We start from the raw sequence: 23,014 nt of genomic DNA on the forward strand, positions 1-23,014 counted from the left end.
CTATCAGTGAGTCCAGCTCGAGACAAGAGTTCAGAAGCATACTTAGCTTGAGTAAGATAAAGTCCATCAGTAGAATGAGTGATTTCAAGACCCAAGAAGTAGCTGAGATGTCCAAGATCTTTCATCTCAAATTGCTGACTGAGAAAATCCTTGAGTTCTTGAATGCCACTGAGGTCATCACCAGTTATGATCATATCATCCACATATAGGAGAAGTAAAATAGTGCCTTTGTCAGTGCGACGAAGAAATAAGGCAGAATCATAATGACTGGCCATGTAACCCAAATGAGAGATGGTAGAGCTGAATTTGGCAAACCAAGCTCGTGGAGCTTGTTTAAGGCCATAAAGTGCACGTCGAAGGTAACAAACCTTGTTTGAGTCAACAGAGAGACCAGGAGGAGGTTGCATATAAACTTCTTCATGTAAATCCCCATTAAGGAATGCATTTTTGACATCCATCTGAAAAAGGTCCCATTTACGGGCAGCAGCAACAGCTAAGAGGGCACGGACAGATGAGATACGAGCAACCGGAGCAAAGGTCTCTTCATAATCAATCCCATACTCCTGTGTAAAACCTTTTGCAACAAGACGAGCTTTGTAGAAGTCAACGGTCAAAGTCAACGGCCAGTCAAAGTCAACGGTCAACGGTCAGTCAACGGTCAACGGTCAGCAGATGACGTCACAGGATGACGTGGTGCTGACGTCAGCAGATGAGTGGATGCTGACGCAACTAGGGCTGACGTGGCACTGATGACGTCACAGGTGACGTCAGCTGGATCTGATGGCGGCGCGTGTGGCGCGTGGGGCGCGTGGGTCTATGATGCAGAATAATCAGGCGGCGCGTGAGAGCGCGTGTGGTACCCAATGACTGCGAGGCTTTCACCGCTTGGTAGATCGGTTCAAGACGAACACAGTGATATCTCCAGAAATTTGATCGGAGCAATATTCGTGGCGGCGATGACACGTGCAGTGTTCTGTGCAGTGTTGGACTACTCAACGACAGCGGCTGCAGGTCCGGAACCCAAGGACGACGGCTGAAGACGTCGGAGTTTCAACGGCGAGAGGCTGCGGCGACTGTTGGGATAGCGGAAGCGATGTTGAGAGTGGAGTAACACTAATACAGAAAAGACTGCTAAGAAGTCAAAGTCAAACATGGTATCAGAGCCACCTTCTTGAAGCCATGGTTTTCTGTCCTTACGGTACATTTAAGAGCAATCTTTGTCTTCCTCGGTGTTTTTCTTCGTTGCATTCATCTTCTTTGGCTTCCTACTACTGCCGTCAAAACTCTCCGGTATAGTCAAGCCACCGTTAGAAGTCGCATCAACACTGCAAGACCATTGCCTTCCTCAAACTACCGTCACAGAGCCAAACTTCATTCAAGGGATCTTCTCAACCTTATCAAATCTCAAGATTTCATCAAGTTTCCATCTTGAGTTTGAGAGGGGGTGTTAAAGATATATTAACCCATTAGTATAGGCCCAAGCCTAATTCTACTTTGTGTGCAAGCCAAGTCTCCTACTTGTACTAGAAGTCTATTAGTCTAGGGTTTAGTCTACTATATATACACATGTTATGATTCATTGTAACACAGGATTTGTATTACACTCTAATATATTATTGATATAGCCCTTTAGGATTTCCTCCGTGGATGTAGGCCGTTAGGCTGAACCACGTAACTCCCGTGTGTTACTGTGTTCTATACTTTATACTTTCGCTTCCGCATCTATACTAGCATATTCAACATGGTGTATCAATGCTAATATTTAACAATTATAATTCAATTTGCCAATTAGTAAAGACAACGTAATCAATGATGTTTCTGTGGTTCTTTTTGGTTAGTGTTACTTTTTTACTGCCGCATCAAAAACAAAACAATTTTTGAATAAATGTGCATTTTTTGTGGGTTTTTTGTTTTGGTAAGTTTTGGGTGGGGCAAGATTGGACTAGGTACTTATATAAAATAATGGTATTGATTCATTTATATGAATAGCTTTTTCTTTATCGTAAATACAGTTTTTAGCACTATCCAAGTTCACCTTGCTAGGATCAGTTGGTGCCTGTAGTTGGTTGATTTTGCACCATGACTTGCTTTAAAAAAATAAATAAATAAAACATTTTACAACTGGTTAATCTTAACTCAATCTATGGTTGGTTTCTAGATATTATTATCACTAAAAGGAGAATACGGAGATATTGAGTTAAGGACTACTCTTGGACATCAAGGTAAGTTGATTTCTGCATACTCGGCAAAAGAGATGTGGCCAAATAAATTTGAACAAGTCCACCAAACATCAACCTTGTCTGATATTTTAGGATCTTCGAGGAAAGATGTGGTAGAGGAATTGTGCAATGCTTACGTGGCTATGAAAACAATTACTGCCAAAGATAATGATAGTGAATACTGGGAAGATATGTTGCTTTCTGACAAGGCTTACACACAATTCATAAAGTTTCTTGATTGTGGTAGAGAGATTGTTGAACCATGGAAGACTCCAGAAGAGGTTGTCAAAGTTGGAGACTACGTGGTTCCTATGAGGTTGGCCCCTATCATTAAGCACTTACTATCCAAACACGGAGATGTTAGTGCCAAGTCCACGGTAAGCCCAATGGCCAAACAATATCTCTATATCGTTTTATGTGAGTGTCTGTATAGCATGGCAAACACCAGGGTTGTGGATATCACAAAAGATTTGCTTCTCAATTGGTGGACAAGCTTCAAAATTTTGGAATCCACAAGATTTGAAATTCAGTTTGCCTTGAATCATTTGAAGAGAGTTGCGGATGCTTACTTTGGTCGTTATGTTGAAAGGCGTCTTGAAAATATTGATGGAGATATTGCAAAGCTATCTATAGAGTTGCAAAATCTGCTGAATAAAATTGAGACACTTAAAAACAAACGTGATTTAGAATCTGTGAAATCCAAATCAATTGAGGAATGCTTGAGAGAGGCTTCGGCATTGCAATATGGGAAAGCTAGTAGTGGACTACTAAGGATTTTATAAATTTATATGGTTGTTAAATGTCTATTGTGTATATATATATATATATGTAGTACGTACTCGTTACGCTGTTGGTAAAGGAACTATTTATTGTTGTCATGATTAATTTGAACATTATAAATTATATTATGGCTTTCTATAGTGAGATATATTAATAATAATATTACGGGATACGTTTCTCTGTGTAAAGTGCCTTGACTCGTGAGTTTCAAGTTTTGCATAAAAGCACAAGTATCAGCAAGTCGAATGAACAAAAATTCAGGCAAAAGACAAAATCCAAGGGAGCACCTCCACTCCTCAAAAAAATAGAAACTTCAGCTCAAAATATCTTCAAGACTAGCTCAAGATTTTTTTTTATTAATTGATTTTTTATATTTTATTGATAAAATTTTTAGAACAAAACTTAAAAACAGTACTTATCTTTAGATTTTCCTTTTAAAATTCAGCCATGTAATAGTACTTAACTAAAAATATAATTTTATCCCATGAGAAAAAAACAAGTTGACTGAATTTTAAAAGAGAAACTTAAAAAATAAATATAATTTTATCTCATGAGAAAAAAACAAGTTGACTGAATTTTAAGTGAAAAACCTAAAAAATAACACTTAAGTATTATACTTAGGTTTTATCCAAAGTTTTATAATAATCCCAAAGAAACTTAAAGAATTACAAAGAAAATGTATTAGCTACGTAAGTGTAGCAACTCTTTAAATTCAGCAATGGGACTATCATTGTAAAAATCCCTTGCACGAGACCAATCAAACAAATATCTAATAAACAATCTTGTCAATTTACTAACAAAACTTTCGGCATTCTCAAAACTTGAAAGTACACCAGTTTTGTTCCCTCCACAATGTCCACATCAAACATAAAAACATTGTTTACCAAAAAACATAAATACAATAAATTCCAAAATATATGATGAATGTTTGCCAACCCAATTCTTCCAACTAAGAAAAAGATTAATCGATAAGACCCATTGAATCCCCAAAATTTGAAAACAAAACTCAACAAATCATAAGCAAGAGTGCAGTAATCTGATACTGCGACACATACAGCACTTGAGCACCATCTTACTAACGTGTAACCTCTCTTAGTGAGATTGTCACATGTAAGGACCAGAGAATAAGCTGATGCATCTTCAGCCATGGAGCATGCATACAAGTTTAGAAACAACACCTTCAGAGGATGATTCCCACACCAAGTGTAATGCCAAAACTGGACTCAGTGACCATCTTCTTCATCGAAGTGCACATAATGTAAAAGTTTATCTCATCCTGCCTTAAAGCTTGTTAGAGATATATTAGCCAATTAGTATAAGCCCAAACCTAATTCTACTTTGTGTGCAAGCCAAATCTCCTACTTGTACTAGAAGTCTATTAGTCTAGGATTTAGTCTACTATATATACACATGTTATGATTCATTATAATACAGAATTTGTACTACACTATAATATTTTATTAATGTAACCCTTTAGGGTTTCCTCCGTAGATGTAGGCCATTAAACTGAACCACGTAACCTTCATGTGTTATTGTGTTCAATACTTTATACTTTCGCTTCCGCATCCATACTAGTATATTCAATATGGTATATCAATGCTAATATTTAACATGGTATGAGAGCTTAAGAGCACCATGGACAAGATGATAATGGATAAAATGACAATCGATCTCGATGTGTTTAGTCCATTCATGGAAGACATCATTGTGAGCAATATAAATGTCATTCTGGTCGTCACAATAAAGAGGAGTAGCAGAGGATGTAAACTCACCTAAGTCTTTGAGTTTGTTTCTTGTTTCGCCAAGAAATCAGGGAAGAACCAAGAAGAAAGTAATAACTAGTAGTGGACCTGCAATGAGTGGGATCTTCTGCCCAATTAGCATCAGAAAATGCACGGAGAACAAGAGGAGACTGAGCAAAGTAGAAAAGACCATGGAAGAGAGTACCCTTTAGGTATTGAAGAATGCACAGGACAGTAGCATAGTGAGTCAATCGTGGAGCAGACAGATACTGGCTCACCTGGTAAATAGCATAGGAAATGTTTGAACAAGTGACAGTGAGATAAACTAGACTGAGCGTCTATAAAGAGAGGGATTAGACAATTTTCCTTCCTGAAGGAGTTAGATGTGCATTAAGCTCAACTGGAGTGTTAATAGTCTTGCTATCAATAAGTCCAGCTCAAGACAAGAGTTCAGAGGCATACTTGGCTTGAGTAATATAAAATCCATTTGTAGAATGAGTGATTTCAAGACCCACGAAGTAGCTGAGATGTCCAAGATCTTTCATCTCAAACTGCTGACTAAGAAAATCCTTGAGTTCTTGAATGCCACTGAGGTCATCACTAGTTATGATCATATCATCTACATACAGGAGAAGTAAAATAGTGTTTTTGTCAATGCGACGAAGAAATAAGGCAGAATTATAATGACTGGCTATGTAACCCAAGCGAGATATGGTAGAGCTGAATTTGGCAAACCAAGCTCATGGAGCTTGTTTAAGGCCATAAAGTGCACGTTGAAGGTGAAAAACCTTGTTTAATTCAACAGAGAGATCAGGAGGAGGTTGCATATAAACTTCTTCACTTAAATCCCCATTAAGGAATGCATTTTTGACATCTATCTGAAAAATGTCTCATTTATTAGTAGTAACAACAGCTAAGAGGGCACGAACAAATGAGATACGAGCAACCGGAGCAAATGTCTCTTCATAATCAATGTCATACTCCTGTGTAAAGCCTTTTGCAACAAGAGAAACTTTATAGCATTCAATGGATCTATCAGAGCGAGTCTTGATCTTATAGATCCACTTACAACCAACAACAAATTTCCCAAGGGGGAGAGTCACCAAGTCCCAAGTATGGTTTTTAGATAATGCATCAAGTTCCTCTTTCATTACAATCTGCCATAAAAGGTCAATAGAAGCCTCACGATAGATGTGAGGCTCGTGCAATGTAGTAGGGTAGTATAATAATGATAGTCAAGTAAATGTGTAGGAATGGATCTTACCCAAGTTGAGTGACGAGGTGGAATGTCTTGTGCAAGATCTTTAAGCTAAGCAGGAGCAGGGGACCCAAGCTTAGGGTTGGGTAGCTCGTCTTTGACCCATTCATCTTCCACCTTTTCATTAAAGGGTGAACTAGGAAAGGGATCAAAGATATCTGGTGGTTGAACAAAGAAGTCTACAAAAAAATCAAGAGCAGCTACAGGAGGATCAAGAGCAGCTATAGAAGGAATATGTGCCTCATCTAGAAAAAGATTTAAGACCAAGGAGGAAGATAAGGAAGCACAAAAGTGAGAGAGCTCAACAAAGGAGCGATATTCCCAAAAAACAACATTGCAGGAGATACAAAAACGATGAGAGACAGGATCATAACAATGATACCCCTTTTGAGTTTCACCATAGCCAATAAAACAACAAAGCCTTAACCGAGGCTCAAGTTTCTTATGCTCATGTGGCTGAAGAAGACGAAACAAGCAGAACCGAAGGAGCAAAGGTGGTGATAGTCTGGAGGTGACCCAAAAAGGCGCTCATATGGAGTTTGATTTTGGATAACAGGACTTAGAATGCGATTAGTAGCATGAACAGCATGAAGAGCAACTTCACCCCAAAAAGGAGCAGGAACTTTGGCAGAAAGAAGGAGAGCACGAACAGTGTCAAGAATATGACGAAGTTTTCGTTCGACTCTACCATTTTGCTGAGAGGTACCTGGACAAGTTAGTTGATAAACAGTACCATAGGAATGCAAAACAGCTTGGAAAGCATATTAAGTGTACTCTAGAGCATTATCAAATCGAAATATTTTGATACGTTTGGAAAATTGAGTTTCAACCATTTTTGTGAAGTTAGAATATACTTGGAATAATTCAGAACAATGTTTCATATGAAAAATCCAGTTATAGCGAAAGTAATCATCAACAAAGACAACAAAATATCGAAATCCACCAATACTAGAGACAAAGGAAGGCCCCCAAACATCAGAATCAATACAGTCAAAATTTTATGTAAACACTAAACCTAACAAACCTCTAGAAGACAATTTTTGTACCCGAGAGGAAGATGTATAACCAAGTCGAGTATGCCAAAGTGCAAGGGAAGGAATAGAAGAAACTGCAGCAGCTGCAACAACAGAAACAGTAGTAACAAGTGGAAGACGAAGGTTGTCCACGGGAGACATACGCCCAACTCTAGGCCCAATCCTAAGCTCTTGTCCCGTCCTCGGATCCTGCACAATACACCCAGAATAATCAAAGATAATGCGATAACCCAACTCAACTAATTGTCCCACAAAGAATAAATTGCAAGAAAGGTCAGCAACATTAAAGACCCCAGGAACCGAGAGGTTGGAGGTCGAAACGGAACCTATATTATGACCAGACATTGTGGAACCATTTGCTTGGCAAATATTAAAAAGGTGTGGTGCAGGTTTAAGTTCAGAAAATAAGAACGAGTGAGGTGTCATGTGATTGCAACAAGCAGAATCCATAAGCCAAGAGGTAGGAGACATACCAGATAAAGCTGAGAGAGAAAATGAATAAGATGCATTACCAATCATACGAATGACATTAGAGATTATGTTTATAAGGTCATCTCTAGAAATTGTGAAAGTAGATCTAAAAGACTGAGACTATGCACAGACAGAAGCCAGGGGTTGGACACTTTCAATGTTAGCAACTGTAGCAACAGAAACGGAAATAACTAATTTGTTACGTTGATAGCAAGTCTGAATATTGTGGCTAAAACATTTGCAAAAATGGCAAAAATGTTTGTTGGATTGTTGGCGACGATTATTGCAAGAAGAAGAAGACCTATCCTTATTCTCCATTTAGAAGAAAATTTTACAAAAATGGACTGCAAAAATGAAATCTACACAAAAAATTGGGTAAGGAGCACCTGAACTGCAAAAGTCAACTCTGGCAAAAAAGTCAACAATCAACCCTGTCAAGTCAACAAATGATGTCAGTAGGCTGACTGGGAAATGACGTCAATAGATGACAAGGCACTGACATGGAAAAGCTGTTTGGCGCGTATGGCACGCATGTAGTAGCAGAGACGGCACATGGGAGCGCGTGAGCTATCTGATGAAGCCAATTCTTTTCCGAAAATGTAGATCGAAGAAAGACAAGTCCAATGGTGGAGGATGCAACAAGATTAAAGCAACCTTGGTGGCGCATGAAGCGCGTGGAAAATTTGGCTAAAACATTGACCTGCGCGTGGATGGTCAGATGAGGATGTTCCCAACAACGTTGTGTAGAGAGATTGAAAAGCTACACGATGATATGTCCTATGTCCTAATCAAAGGCGAGAAGTGACAAATCTGATGATGGCAGTGGTCTTGGCGGCGGAGGAGTAGCTTCTGGAGGTAGAGATTCAACCCTAAGGACCTCTGATGGCGGCGGAGTAGTCGGAAAGGGCACTGAAAGGGCTTACTGACCATAGAAGTTGAAGTAGCGGAAAATACCGACAAAGACAAGAGTGCAAGACATAAGAAAATTAGAGCAGCTACAACTATGAGTCTATGAGTCTCTTGAACATGTTCAATGTCCACTGACCCCATTCCTCACTAGGGATGGCAATTTTTGCCCAACCCGCTGGTACCCGGCCCAACCTGACCCTAATGGGCAGGGTTTTACCCGGTCCGATTAGGAATAGGGTCGGGTATGGGTTTTTTTTTAAAAACCCGAAGCAGGTCTGGGTCGAGTTTGGGTTTTATCAAAAAAAACCCGAAACCCGACCAGGATATAACCCGATTAAAATTACAAAAAAAGCCCCTATATATATATAGAGCTATAACTAACCCTAGCCCCTCATTTGTTTAGTAGCAGCTTGCATCCCTCACAGCGCCTCACCCTCATAGAAGTACACTCAAGCTCTCATTCTCACTCTCATCCATCCTCACAGTCACAGCCGCCGCCTCCCTCAAACCATCACTATCACAGTCTTATGGTCTCACCCACCGCATGGTCGTCGCCCCCCTCAAGCACTCACTCTCACCCACCCTCACAGCCTCACTCTCACTCAGCCACTCCTCCTCCATGCATTTCCACGTCCACCCCACCATCGACGCCAAGCCAACATTCCTCCCTCTCTGATCTGTCACCGCTCACCATAAGACCGTGAGAGTGAAATTTCCTGGGTTTGCCAAGCCAAAGTCCATCTCTCTAGATTCGTTCCCCAAAATTTTTTTTTTGGGTTAATTTCCTAATTCTTATATGATTTATGTTATTGGTTTGGGTTGTATTGTTTTTGGTTTGATAATTGATAAATTCTATAATTTTTTTTTATTTTTTGGTGATTTGTGATATGAAGTGTGGAAAATGAAAGCATGGGTTTTGTGATCTGTTTCTAGCTTACCATGCATTAATGAAAATGGCTTGGCTATAATTTGTAATTTTGTAATTTCTAATATGAAGCCTGGGAATTTTTTTTTTTTTTTAATTGGATCAAGGTTTAGGGCCTTTAGATTGGGCCCTGAAGGGGGATTGCTAGACGGGGCCCTGGAAAAAAACCTGGTTAGTAAACGGGTCGGGTCTGGACCGCGGGTCGGGTCCGGGTATTTAAAAACCCGGCCCGAACCCAACCCTTTGCCATTCCTATTCCTCACCGTGTTTCATAGAAATAGAAACCTCTACTGAGATGGAATACAAACTTTCTATAATTCCAATGACCAAGTTGAACACCCTAGCATATGATATTGAAACCCAACCAATAATTTATCAACGACCAAGTTCAATGTCTATTTTATGCATGTATGTCTATTTATTCTTGTATTATTCTATCGCGGTTCAGCTATGTGTACTCATTATGCTGTAGGTAAAGGAACTCTTATTGTCATAATTTATCAACCCAGAGTCACCTATTTTCTGGTCAATAAAGCCATGCAGATGTGAAGAAATTACCTCTTTATTGAAGAGAAGAGATCAGTTCCTCTTTTCATTCCTGAAATTACAGGGGGCGTATATTTTGAAAATTTTTCTTTTAAAGAAATTTGATAGTAAGCATAATTATTAATATTATTCACATGTCAATGCTATTGGTTAATGTCAAATTTCGAACTAAAACTAAAGCTCTCTGTTGCATAACTACATTGCACACAGAAAGGTGTGTTCAGTTGCCATGGTATGCCCAAAGATTAAAACCAAGACAGAAAAGACAATAACAGTATGTGATTTTTTTGGTCAATATACCTACGCATATGTGAGGAAATAGCTCTTTTTTTTATTGAAACAGTTTCAGTTATACCCGATTCTCTTCTCAAAATCATTGTAGGCGTATATATGTTAGAAAAATGCTTGATGTACAAAAAGTTTAACAATAGCTACACATGAACTGCAACTTCTAAAAAACAATTCACTACTTACAAAGCTAAGCAGCTATCAATCAAATTCAACCAACAAGAATTTTCTGAGTCATATAGGAAGTTCAAGATATTAAAACCAAAATTAGAAATTTCAAGATAATTAATTATCTTTTGTTGCCTGCAGTGGTGACTGAAAACGTGAATGCCTTGGAGGTAGAAAAATCGAAGATGGTACTGATGCTGAAAACGACACCAGATCTAGAGCCACTGCAAGAGAAAGACAAAAACAAAGAGACGCATGGTGCTCCTGAGTTTTTTGAGAAAATTTGAAAGAGCAAAAAATGAACGTAAGAGAAGTGACAAGAAGGCTTCCTAAGGAAGCAGTACGCTAGCAAGGAATGTGGGGAGGTCTGGAATGAACTAAAACAGACAAATTAGATGGAAATTTGACTAGAAAGGAATGTGGGGATTGGCTAAGTTATAGAAAGGTAAAGTAACTGCTTACTAATGGGCCGGGAGGGCAACTGATGGAGTCAAGACTTGAAATTAGGAGACGATTTTGCTGCTAGCTGCATGAGGTGGCTCAAGTCTCCGGCTTTACTGTTTAGCCACTTAGGGTTTTTTTTTTATAAAGTGTCTTTGATATATACAGTGGCTTGCAAGGTAAAGACAAAATTATTTTGTTTAAAATTTTTAAAGGATCTAGTTGTTTATTTTATGTAAAATTGGTTAATTGATCTTAATTTTTTATTTTTTATTTTGGCTATTGGTAATTTTTGTTGATAAGCTAATTTTTATGCACTTGTATATTTTGTATTAGATTTTCAATCTATAAATTTTTTTATAACCTTTAAAAGGAGGAAAATGCTAGAGGTACAAACATTTTTATAAATTGCCGATGTGGTCAATGGTTAGTGTTATGTAAAAAAATGATGTAAGTGGTGGACTCAAATATGAAGCAATAAGAATGTGCTACCCTAACAATTTGTAAAAATATTGTAAAAAAGTTTGTGATTATAGCATGACTCTCAAAAAAATTAAAGATATTGTTAAGGGGAGTAAAATATAATTTTATAGACCAAAATTGCTAAAATTAATTCCTATATATACTAATAGTTTTTAAAAAAACAATTTTGGGGGGGGGGGGGGGGTGGTGGCGCGGCGCGCATTACCCCCATTGACCAAGAGTAGCTCCCTCCTAAGGAGGGCCTATTAGGACTTCATAAAGTAGATGGAAATGGAGTTAGTCAAACTTATTATCAAGCTCAGCTTTTTTGTATTGAGTCCTATTTTTCATAAACATTTTTTTTTTTTTTTGGGCATGACTTGTTTACTAAATAAGCTATTTATTGAGTCAAGTTCGAGCTGTTTATAAACTGCTTAATTCGTTTGCATCTCTTAATATTAGTTAAAATCATGTTTTCACAATTTCAAAATTATAATTGAAATTGTGTTTTCAAGACTGCATACTGATATGTGCAACCACCAAATATGAGCTTAATTGTATTGAAAATATGAAAAGAAGAATGAGTAAAGTTTTTTTTTTTTTTTTTGGCTTGAGAAAAAGAATGAGTAAAGTTATGCTAAAGTGGAGGGTTCCTAGCTCCCTTCTTATATGCGTTGCAAAAAAAGTGATTTATGTGATTGGCCAGCTTATTCGCCTTAAGTAAGACAAAAGGTTTTAATAAATATAAGTTACATTTAAGCCATGTGGTATCAATTCTTAGATTGGGATCATTATCGATACCATGCTTGTTGCTATAACCAATTTGATGTAAGAAATGAATTTTAGATAACATTCCCACACAAGACTGATGGTGGTATATGAATTTTAGAAAAACCTCCGAAACAAATAATAGGCAAAAAAGAGAACTAGAAAGAAAAATACAAACTTAAGAGTTTGAGGATTGAATTGAACAAAGTTAAGAGTTGAGAGTTAGAGGATTGAATTGAAATGAATGAATATGAAGTTATGGTACTGAATTGATTTTTAAGCAAAATTAGGGTGTGTAATTTGTATCTAAAAATAATTATAACAACAAATTGATCTTCTTCTTTGCCTTCAAAGTCGGTGTAAATTGGGGAAACTCGCGGCACTAATTGCCCTGTGGGACTAAAATTACCACGCAAAGTTACAGAATAACTTGTCAATAATTCACTCAGTGCTTTTTTTTTTTTTTTTTGGCAAAATTATATAAATTTTATTGCTGAAATGTGACTATAAAATTACAACAAATTAAAGCTCAATAAAATTTGTTCCTTGCATTCCACAAGGAATCTCCTGTCTCCCTTGCAAGGAAACAGACACAAGGAAGGCACCAAAGCTGACCATGGTGGGAACCCTCCACTTATTCTCCACTTAGCCATAGCACTTTACTCATTCTTGTTTTTTATATTTTTAGGCCGTGTAAAATGGTTTATGTGCAACAAGTATTACTCTTTATAATATAATTATTGTTCGTAATTATATCTGAGAGAAAAATACAGGAAAGGGAGAGGAGGAAGAGACAGATATGGAGATTGAACATTTCGATCACAAGCATCTGTTATGGAGGATGCAAGTGACGAGTTATGATTTGATCAGATGCAAGGCATGCTCAAGCTTGTGCGATGGTCGGGCCTACGTTTGTGGCAGGTTATTTTGTAACTACGCCCTGCACGAATCATGTGCAAAGCTTCCGCAAATGATCCAAAGCCCCTATCACAAAGACCACCCACTTCTCCTATAGCGAAGTAACACTTTCACCAGTGGCAACTGCAATGGTTGTGGCAATAAAAGCAGCGGCTTCATCTTCCGCTGCAACGACGACAAGTGCAAATTCTACCTTGATCTTGATTGCACTTTTAAGAAGCCTTTAAGGGCAATAGAAGAAGGGGGCGGGAAACTTCGTACACATTTGAACCACCACCATCCATTGCTACGCTTTAAGAATGTTCCCAACCGTAATTTTGGGTGCTCCATATGCGGAGAATTATTCATGTATAACGATCCACTCTATGGTTGCTTCCCATGTCTCTTATTTATGCATCGATCATGTTTTAAGATGAAGTTGCTACCAGAGATCAAACATTTCTATCATCCCCATCCTCTTACCCTTTGCACTAAAGAATCAAGTCTTACTTGCGAGGCTTGTTATTACGAGTCTACTGTTAACAATGCAATGATTTTAAGATGCATATTGCTTGCACTCTATCAGCATTGCCCAACAAAATCAATTTTGAAAAAAAGAAGATTAACCATTTTCTCCATGATCATCCATTACCGAGCAAGCTGCAGGTCGATAATGGAAAAGTAGTTAGTTGCTGTGTATGTGGGAAAGGCTGCACGGGTCCTACCACTACCACCTATGTTTGTGACAGAGATTTCTCGCCGTCCTACTGTAAGAACAATATTTACTTTCACAAATCATGCCTTGAGTTCCCGCAACAGATCTTACATCCCTTCCATCCATACCACCCTCTAACCCTGAAACTCAGCCATGGAGATAGAGCTCATAGAAATTGCAATGCCTGTCGCAAGCCACCCTATGAATTCACTCACAACCCAAGTCCACATAGCAATGACATCATCGCCTACATTTGTGAGCGTCGCAATTGCGATTTTCTCTTGCACGTTGAATGCAGTGTAATGTTGCCTTCGATGGCATACGAAGGCGAATGCGGTGTAATGTTGCCTTTGATGGCATACGAAGGTGAATGCAGTGTAATGATGCCTTCGTTGGCATTCGAAGGTCACAGTCACCTTCTACATTTCAGGGATGACAAAATAGAGAATAGTAAACTTGAGTGCGGCGCTTGCAAATCCGATATTAGTGAATCATATGCCTTCACTTGTCTCTATTGTGATCTCAATCTCCATATTCGTTGTGGTCCCATACCATATGAAATTAAACACAAAGATCATATACATCCCCTCTTGCTTACAAATTCACCTGTTGAAGAGGAATTGGAAGATGAGACAGATGAATTCTATTGTAATGTTTGTGAGGAAGAAAGAGATCTACTATTACCCGTTCATCATTGTGCAAAATGTCGTTTTGTTGCTGAATTCAAATGCGTCTTCTCTCAGGTAGTACATATAAACTGATATAAACCCTAAACTAATAAACTTTTAGTACAAATAGGAGACTTGAATTGCATACAAAGTAAAATTGTGCTTAAGTTTGGGCTTATACTAATGGGCTAACATATCTCTAACCATTTAGATTTGAATGCTAGTAAAGCATTTTAATCTTGAAAAACATGAGCCAATCATGAAGTATGTAATATTGGTTTTTAAAAGCCATATCAATTATACAGCAAAAAATAAAAAGCCATATCAATTAATGATATTGTACTGCATTAAATAAAACAGGACTAGTTTTTTCTTTTTTTTCTTTTTTTTTAGATGATTAAAAAATACTATTTACATTGTTATCATGCCCTTATAGCTCAAATCCAAGACACCCACCTAAGAGTGCGGTGGTTAAAACAAAGCAACTTGTTACACGCAGTAACTAGGTTGTTATTGGTACTTCGGAAGTACACTATCTCCCTCTCATATAGGAGTGCGTCTCATCTACCATAAGATCCATCTCATGTGAGAAGGAGGAAATATACTCCCAAACAACCTAATAATTTTCTGCAATAACTAGTCTTTTCAAATTCAACTGCTCCCAATTTTGGAAAGAGTGTGAGATGGTGGAAATGACTTCGGTGTCTTTTCTTTACATCCAACTTAACTTAAGCACTACTGTAAACAAACATTATTACTCTTGAAGTTACATATATAATCACTAAGAGACTTGTAACTCAATTGGTTGACATTTCTTAGTGTCTCCATGATATCCAATAAATAAATTTTAGGTTGAACCTTCATTATAGACATATGTAAACTAAGGAAATACGTGGGTGAAGCTTATTAATATTCATCCAAAATTCCAAACCAAACCCACCTTAAAAGGATTATTTTAACCTCCAACTTAACTTAAACACTACCAAAACAAACATTATTCAACTTGAAGTTACATATATATTATAATTAAGAGCCTAGTAACTTAATTAGTTGACATTTCTTAGTGTGTCCATGATATCCAATAAATAAAATTTTTTTTTTTTAAAGGTTACATGTCTATATATAATGAAGGTTCATCCTAATATTTATTTATTTGCAAACCATTGCTATAAAATCTAATTCAATTGTCCAATTATAGTAAAGACAAAACATAATCAACGAAGCTTCTATTGTTTTTTTTTTGTCCCCTTAGTATTTCTCTTCTACATCACCATCAATTAGGGAAAATTATTAGGTACTCTCGGAATACGGAAAAATAGTACTTTATCCTCTCACATTCATAATGAACTTCATTGTGAATTTTATAAGTGGACTCTACCATAAATATAAAAAAATAAAACACAGTTTTCCGTATTCCGGGAGTACCTAAGAATTACTTACAATTTGTTAAAAATATTTGGCGAAAAAAAAATAGTTATTGAATAAATGTTCATTTTTTGTGTTTTTTTATTTAAAAAAATAAAAATTTAAAATTTTTATTTAAAAAAAAATGCTTTAGGTGGGGCAAGTTTGGACTAGGTACTTTTTTTTTTTCTTTTTTTTTTATTTGGATGAAGACTAGGTACCTATATGAAATAATGGTATTGATTCATTTATATGAATAGCACATTAATTTTCTTTTTCATAAATTTCGATAATTACTACCATCCAAGTTTATCTAGGCTTGATTGGTGCCTATAGTTGGTTCGATGATTTTGCACCATGACTTCCTCTAAAGAAGCATTTTACAACTAGTTCATTCTCTTAACTCAATCTTTGGTTGTTATCTAGATAATATTATCACTAAAGGGAAAGTATGGAGATACAGAGTTAAGAAGTACTCTTGGACAGCTTGGTAATTTGATTAGCGCAAACGCGGCAAAAGAGATGTGTCAAAATAAATTCGAAAAAGTCTGGCAAACATCAAACTGTTATCATATCTTAGGACCTTCGAGGGAAGATGTCATAGAGGAATTGAGCGAGGTTTCCAGGGTTATGAGAACAACTGCTACTGAAGAGGATGGCATTTATAAAGACAGTGAATACCCAGAAACTTTTTTGTTTTGTGATGAGGCTTACACACAATTCATGAGGTTTCTTGATAGTGGCAAAGGGATCCTTGATATATTGGAGGATCCAGGAATGTTTGCCAAAGATAAAGAAAAGTTTGTAAGAGTTGGAGAATACATGGTTCCTCTGAGGTTTGCCAATATCCTAGAGCAATTGCTTTCTGGACATGGAGATGTTAGTGCCGGGTCCAAGTTAAGCCCAATGGCAAAACTTTATCTCTCTATCGTTTTATGCGAGTGTATGTATAGCATGACAAACACCAGGGTTGTGGATATCACAAAAGATTTGCTTCTCTACTGGTGGACAAGCCTCAGAATGTTGCAAACCGCAGGATTCAAAATTCAGTTTGCCTTTGATCATTTGAAGAGAGTTGCAGATGCTTACTTTGGTCTTTATGTTAAAAAGCGAGTGAAAATTTTTGATGAAGTTCTTTTCGAGCAACATAAAGACCTACAAAATCTGCAAAATAAAATTGAGGCACTTGAAAAGAAACGTGAGGGCATAAGATCTGCAGAATCTGCGAAATCCAACTTAATTGAGAAATGCATGAGAGAGGCCACGATATTGAAGCATGCAATAGCAAGTACCGGGCTAATAAGGATTTGATAGGGTGCTAAACATTTATTGGTGTGTTTGTATGTATGTTTATTTCTTTTGTATTATTCTGTATTGGGTCAGCTATATGAGTTCAGTGAACTCATTGTGCTTTAGGTAAAAAGAACTGTTATTGTCATAATTTATCAAACCAGAGTTGCCTATTAATTTTCTGGTCAATAAATCCATGCAGATGTGAAGAAATTACATCTTTATTGAAGCGTTTAGTCATGACTTCTCTTCTCATTTCTGAAATTACACTGGGCAATTATATTGGAAAAATACCATATGCAAAAAATTCAGAGTAAAAACTACACCATAACTCGCTGCTTTAGTTATACTAGGTTGTCTTTTAAAGAAATTCAATAGTACGCATAATATTACACTCATATGTCCATGCTATAGGTCAATTTCAAATTTCAAACTAAAACTAAAGCTATGTGTTGCATAACTCTGTTGCACACACAAAATGTGTTCACTTTCCACGGTATGCCCAAAGATTAAAACCAAAATAGAAAGAAAAAAAAATGTATACATTTTGCTAGTGTAACTAATTAAAGATACATACAAATTAATAATTTAACTTCTACACTCACAGGGACGGAGTCAGGGTTCCAATTGAGGGGGTTAAAGTATAAAATAAAAAATAAAAAGTTGGGTGAATCCAAATTAACATTCATTTAGTATTAACAAAATAATTGTTTCTTATTACGCTGCAATAAAATTATCTATGTTTATTATCTCATTAAATGTCGTATAGTCTTCTAATAAAAAGACTAATTATTTTTTGTTAGGTAAATAAGAAGATAAGAAAAGAAAATCCAAAGATTTTAAAAAAAAAAAAAAAAAAAAAACATATGAAGAAGGCTATATAGTAAGCCTATGAATGCCATAATTTTTAATGCATATGAACACATATTACAACCTTGGGTAAAATATAGTTTACACTTCTTAGTTTAGGAACTTAATTAGGTTTAAGAATTAAGTTAGCCAATTTTGAACAATTTTAAATCTAGTTAGCATTACGCCAAAAATTATCAACCTTATAAATTGTAAGGTGACCCCACTATGTTCTCCAAAATAAATAAATAAAAAAGCAAGCAAGGCAACCCCACAGCCAATGGCAGTGACCCACTACACCTTAATTCAGTAAACTAACAACAATTAAAAGACAAAACAATGGCTTTACTAAAAAGTCTAAAACTATTGAAGGCATATCATTACAGTAAAGTGAGAAAGTGATCAAAGAAAATTAATAGAGGGAAAAAAGAGAGAGGAGAGAGAGACACAAGGACTTTGGGAGAAATGTTGGGTTTAACTTCGTTGTTGGTTGGAATACTGGGGGGCCGAAAAGAATTTTCTTAGGACAGGTGCTAAAATCTCATGTAAACATATATGGTACCTAAAAAAAAATAATAATAATAAATCTGGGGGGGCCAACGACTCCCCATGGTTTATGAATAGCTCCATCTCTGTACACTCAGATAATAAGTTATGACCATATGATGTGTGATTTTCTTGGTCAATAAATCTACGCATGTGCGAGGAAATAGCTCTCTTTATTGAAATAATTTTGGTTACACCCAATTCTCCTTTCTCAAAATCGCTGTAGACGTACATAGGTTAGAAAAATGCTTGATGTACAAAAGTTTAACAGAACCTCCACATGAACTGTCACTTTAATTTGGGAAGCAGGTTTAAAAAAAAAAGCAGTACAGGTTAAATTGCTCATGACATATGGGTCAATCTTTAACAGAAACAAAGCCTCTTTTGTAGCATAACATCGTAGTATCCAGTAAAGCTTGTGTTCATTTGGGATGGTACAGGCAGGAGGGGGAAAATACACCCAAACAAAAAACAAGTGAAAATAGGACACCTGCAATGGTTTGCCAATATAACAAACTCGAACATTGTAAATTCATGTTATGGCTTTGTGGTAAGATATTAATAAAATTACGAGATAGTAAGTTTCTGTGTGTAAAGTGCCATGAGTTATGAGCTTCAAGTTTTGCATAAAGAAAAACAATTCAGGCAAAACCCAAGGGAGCACCTCCACTGCTCAAAAAATAGAAACTTCATCTCAAAATATCTTCAAGACCACAGTCAATTTTTTTTTTAATAGGTAACAATATTTTAATGAACAAAAAGAAGAGTAACGACTTACAAAGAACATGTATTATGTAAAGAAGAGTAGCAACTCTTTATATTCATCAATGGAACAATTGTAATTGTTGGAAAAATCCCATGCAAGAGACCAATCAGGAAAAGTATGACAGTTTTGTTCCCCCCACTATGTCCACATCAAACATAAAAAAGACTAAATTCCAAATATATGACGAATGTTTGCCAACCTAATTCTTCCGACCAAGAAAAAAATTAAGGACCTTTTTCAATAACACCCATAGAATTCCCAAAATTCCAAAAAAAAAAAAAAAATTCACCCATCATAGCAAGAGTGCAGTCCGATACATACAGCACCTGAACACCATCCTACTAATGTGTAATCTCTCTTGATGAGATTGCCACGTGTAATCTCTCTTTCTCCAAGCTATTATACATATGAAGGAAACTCCTGGCCTCCCTGGAACCATAAAACATCAAATACTGTCTTCTTATTTTTCTTTTTTAATAAGATAAAACATCATATACCTAGTGAAACGCACGGCACAAGTACCATTTTTAAAATAAAAAAAAATAAAATAAAAAAATAAAATAAAAAATAAAAAGGAACACCAAAGTCACCACTCCCTTTCAGTTTAACTCATTCTATCACAACCCTCTGTTCTTAGGATATTTGAGTAAAGAAGATTTAGAGAGGAGTTTACCGATTCCAACTCCTAATTATTAAATTATTTATGAAATCTTGCAGCATATTCACCACTCCTAAATGACTGCAGGTACCTCCTAAGCAAGTTTCAGCAAGTCAAAGCCAGCCATGCTTTTAGAGAAGTAAACAGGTGTGCAGACTGGCTCGCGAAAAGGGGATGCAATATGTTAATGCAGTTTGAAAGCTTTAATGTACCCCACCCCAGATATGGTTGCTTTTGTAAACGATGATGTGAATGGTTTGTACTTAAGGCGATGTGCCAATACTCTGCCTATGTTGGCCAGTTAGTTTCTAAATGAATGACCTTTTAACCAAAAAAAAAAAAAATTATTTATGAAATCTGACTTTCCGGCTCCATCTCTTCGTCTGTATGTCTAACCACCAAAGAATAAACTGATGTGTCTCTAGCTATGGAGCATGCATACAAGTGTAGAAACAACACCTTCAAGGGATGATCCACACACCAAGTGTCATGCCAAAACTGGACTTGGCGACCATCTTCATCATCAAAGAGCAAATAATGTATATTGAGCTAGCAGTTCTGATGGCAAAACTACCGGGATTTTCAAACTAGACATCTGACCCCAAAACAACTATATAAATAAACCTGTGGATGCAACTTTTGTGACACATGTCTATCACAAGATTCACAACCAACCCCAGAATAAGTATACAAATAAACCTGTGGGTGCAACTTTTGTGATGTGTCTATCACAAGATTCACAACCAATCCCCAAATAAATAAGATAAATAATGCTTCCAAATCAACCAAAACTTGATGTTACAACATCTAAAATTAATTTAACAGTTTTACAGAGATAAAAACTCATCACAGCACTTCATAAAGCAATAAGTAGACAAAGTGATAATCCAACCCCGTTTGGAGAAAAATTCCTCCAACCCATTATTTGGCGATTCAAATGACAATCTGTGTGCTTTTAATAACATGACATATTTAGATAACCTAATGAGTCATATAATTAAAATCAATGTCTGTCACTGAGTTGCCACATTTTGTGTTGGAGTTGGAGGAGATTCCTGCAAATCAGTTTGGAAGAAATTTATACATGGATAAATCAACTTCAGATATTCACGTAGATATAGACTTGGGAGGAAAATCAAGCGGCATGTCAAATCTTTATTTTGCTAAATATTGAATACATGAAAATCTTATCAATACAGCATGATTCAGTCCAAGAAAAAACAAAATGCTAAACAAACATGAACCTTGCCATGTCATAATTATACCCTGGGGTTTCAACAATGCAGATTGTAGTGGTTCAGAATAATCACCATCAAACTCCTAGTGGTGGTGCTCCTGAACATAGCGTAGACCACAATACTTGCAGATAGCTGGCTCATTCAGGTCAAGGCATATGAACTCAATTGGATGCCCAAGTGCAGGATTGCTGTCTGCAATCAGAAACAAGTAAATCCCTAGTAAATTCACATCCAATGTGAAGTGTTGAACTGACTTGATCATGGAATGGAGAGTCCACAAATATTTAGTGGGGATTATGAAAAATAAAGAAGTAAAATATTTAGAGTACAAAATAACCTCCTTCACAAGCAACAATCCTGTCTTCAACCTTGATGGGCGGAACTTCATTGATCAATTCCATTGGGGACTTCTTACTTGTATCCTACAAATAAAAGAAAAACATGATGTACTTTTTTTTATCGTGAAAAAAAAATGATATTCATATACTCCTACACAGGAGATGTTTTTAAGACCTTCCTGCAAATTTCCCATTTAATAACAACTTTGAGATAATGAAACCACAAAATCCTTGTTCCTGGAGGTAACAATGAAGCAAAATCTTCAAGGATGTTCCTTAAAGTGCCAAGATTCTAGTTCATGCGGAGTTTGTGAAGGATCTGCCTAGGCAGATTCCAGAGATTCTAGGACTACCATGGTAGGAAGGCAAGCAGGGTGTTTGCAGATATTAAAATAGAGAATCTAGTTATACAAAAGTTTTCCCATCATGAATTTTCTATGGGACTAGGTCCCCGGAATGGTTTTGCCACTCTTTTTCTATTTTTCACTTCATTACCAAATCTCAAAGTTATTTTCTTTATTGCTTTATTGTTACTGTAATAGATATTGTATCTATGTTTTAACCATTTTACCTTGTGGATTAAATAATTAATTGTGTGATCAATTAATAAATCCATTACTTCCACTTTGTAGATCACATAGGGATTTAAATAGTTTTTTTTTTTTTTCAAAAATAAATAAAAAATAATAATAATAATTTTAACAATCAAATAAATCAAGAAAGTTTCATTGTGTTTAGAAACTAAAATATTGATCATTGAGAAATACACAACCAAAACAGTCACTAATTAAAGTATCTACTACCCCAAATGGTACAAACACACTCCTCACCAAGAACAGCTCAATTAGAAAAGAAAGCTACACCCCAACATTGAAATTTCTTTGGTAAAAAACAAAAGATCAATTACACACAAAACGAGTTATCTCTGCACATTCACACACATTACTCATATGAATGATAAATCATAAATGCACAACCACCACAAAGCCTTAGTCCCAAATTTTTCGTACTACGCATTTAGTAAGGGTCAACCGAACATGAACAAAGTCAACAAACCATCTCTAGCGACTCATTTTTTCATCAAAAACGATCACCCCTCTCTTTGAACCACAAAAATACTTGGAACAAAAAAAAAAAATTAACCCAGAAAATATTACTGACTAAAATAAATTCCTTTAAAATTTTATAAAAACAAAAATTCCTTTAAAAAATTAAGTTCGTGAAATTAAAAAATGGACATAATACACAAAAGTTTGAGTGATAAAGAATATAAAAGGATAAATAAAATAGATCTGAAGTAAAAGTGGTAACACGAGAATTATAATTTGGGTACAGAAATTCTAAAAGCTTCTAGGTATTGGTAATGGGGAAAGTATACAGTACCTGCATCCATTTGGCGGTGTGTTCGCTGATTTGGCTGCTGATTAGGCTGAAGCTCCTGACCGGTGATGGTGAATTTGACGATCGGATTAGTGTTTTGAACAGACTCGACGCCATTGCTCCTCCACGCACAGAGAGACTGAGAGAGAGAGAGAGAGAGATGAGAGAGAAACTGCAGAACAAGAAAATGTAGCTGAGAGTTGGGTGGGCTTGGATTCACGCCAAGGCCCATTACATATTAAAAACAGGCCCAA

The 23,014-nt window shown here is 36.4% G+C and overlaps 1 protein-coding gene across 1 annotated transcript; it reads right to left on the bottom strand.

The window, feature by feature from the left end:
* Positions 1-20,927: 20,927 nt before the first annotated feature.
* LOC115959251 (NADH dehydrogenase [ubiquinone] iron-sulfur protein 6, mitochondrial) lies at positions 20,928-22,949 on the bottom strand. The gene is made up of 3 exons (XM_031077590.1): positions 22,764-22,949; positions 21,380-21,464; positions 20,928-21,234 (listed from the first exon to the last, which is right to left on the bottom strand). The coding sequence occupies exons 1-3, from the start codon at positions 22,875-22,877 to the stop codon at positions 21,125-21,127; spliced, it is 309 nt and encodes a 102-aa protein (XP_030933450.1). The 5' UTR covers positions 22,878-22,949; the 3' UTR covers positions 20,928-21,124.
* Between the last annotated feature and the right edge of the window lie 65 nt (positions 22,950-23,014).

This window comes from Quercus lobata, chromosome 9, assembly GCF_001633185.2.
Source record: "Quercus lobata isolate SW786 chromosome 9, ValleyOak3.0 Primary Assembly, whole genome shotgun sequence".
NCBI lineage: Eukaryota > Viridiplantae > Streptophyta > Magnoliopsida > Fagales > Fagaceae > Quercus > Quercus lobata.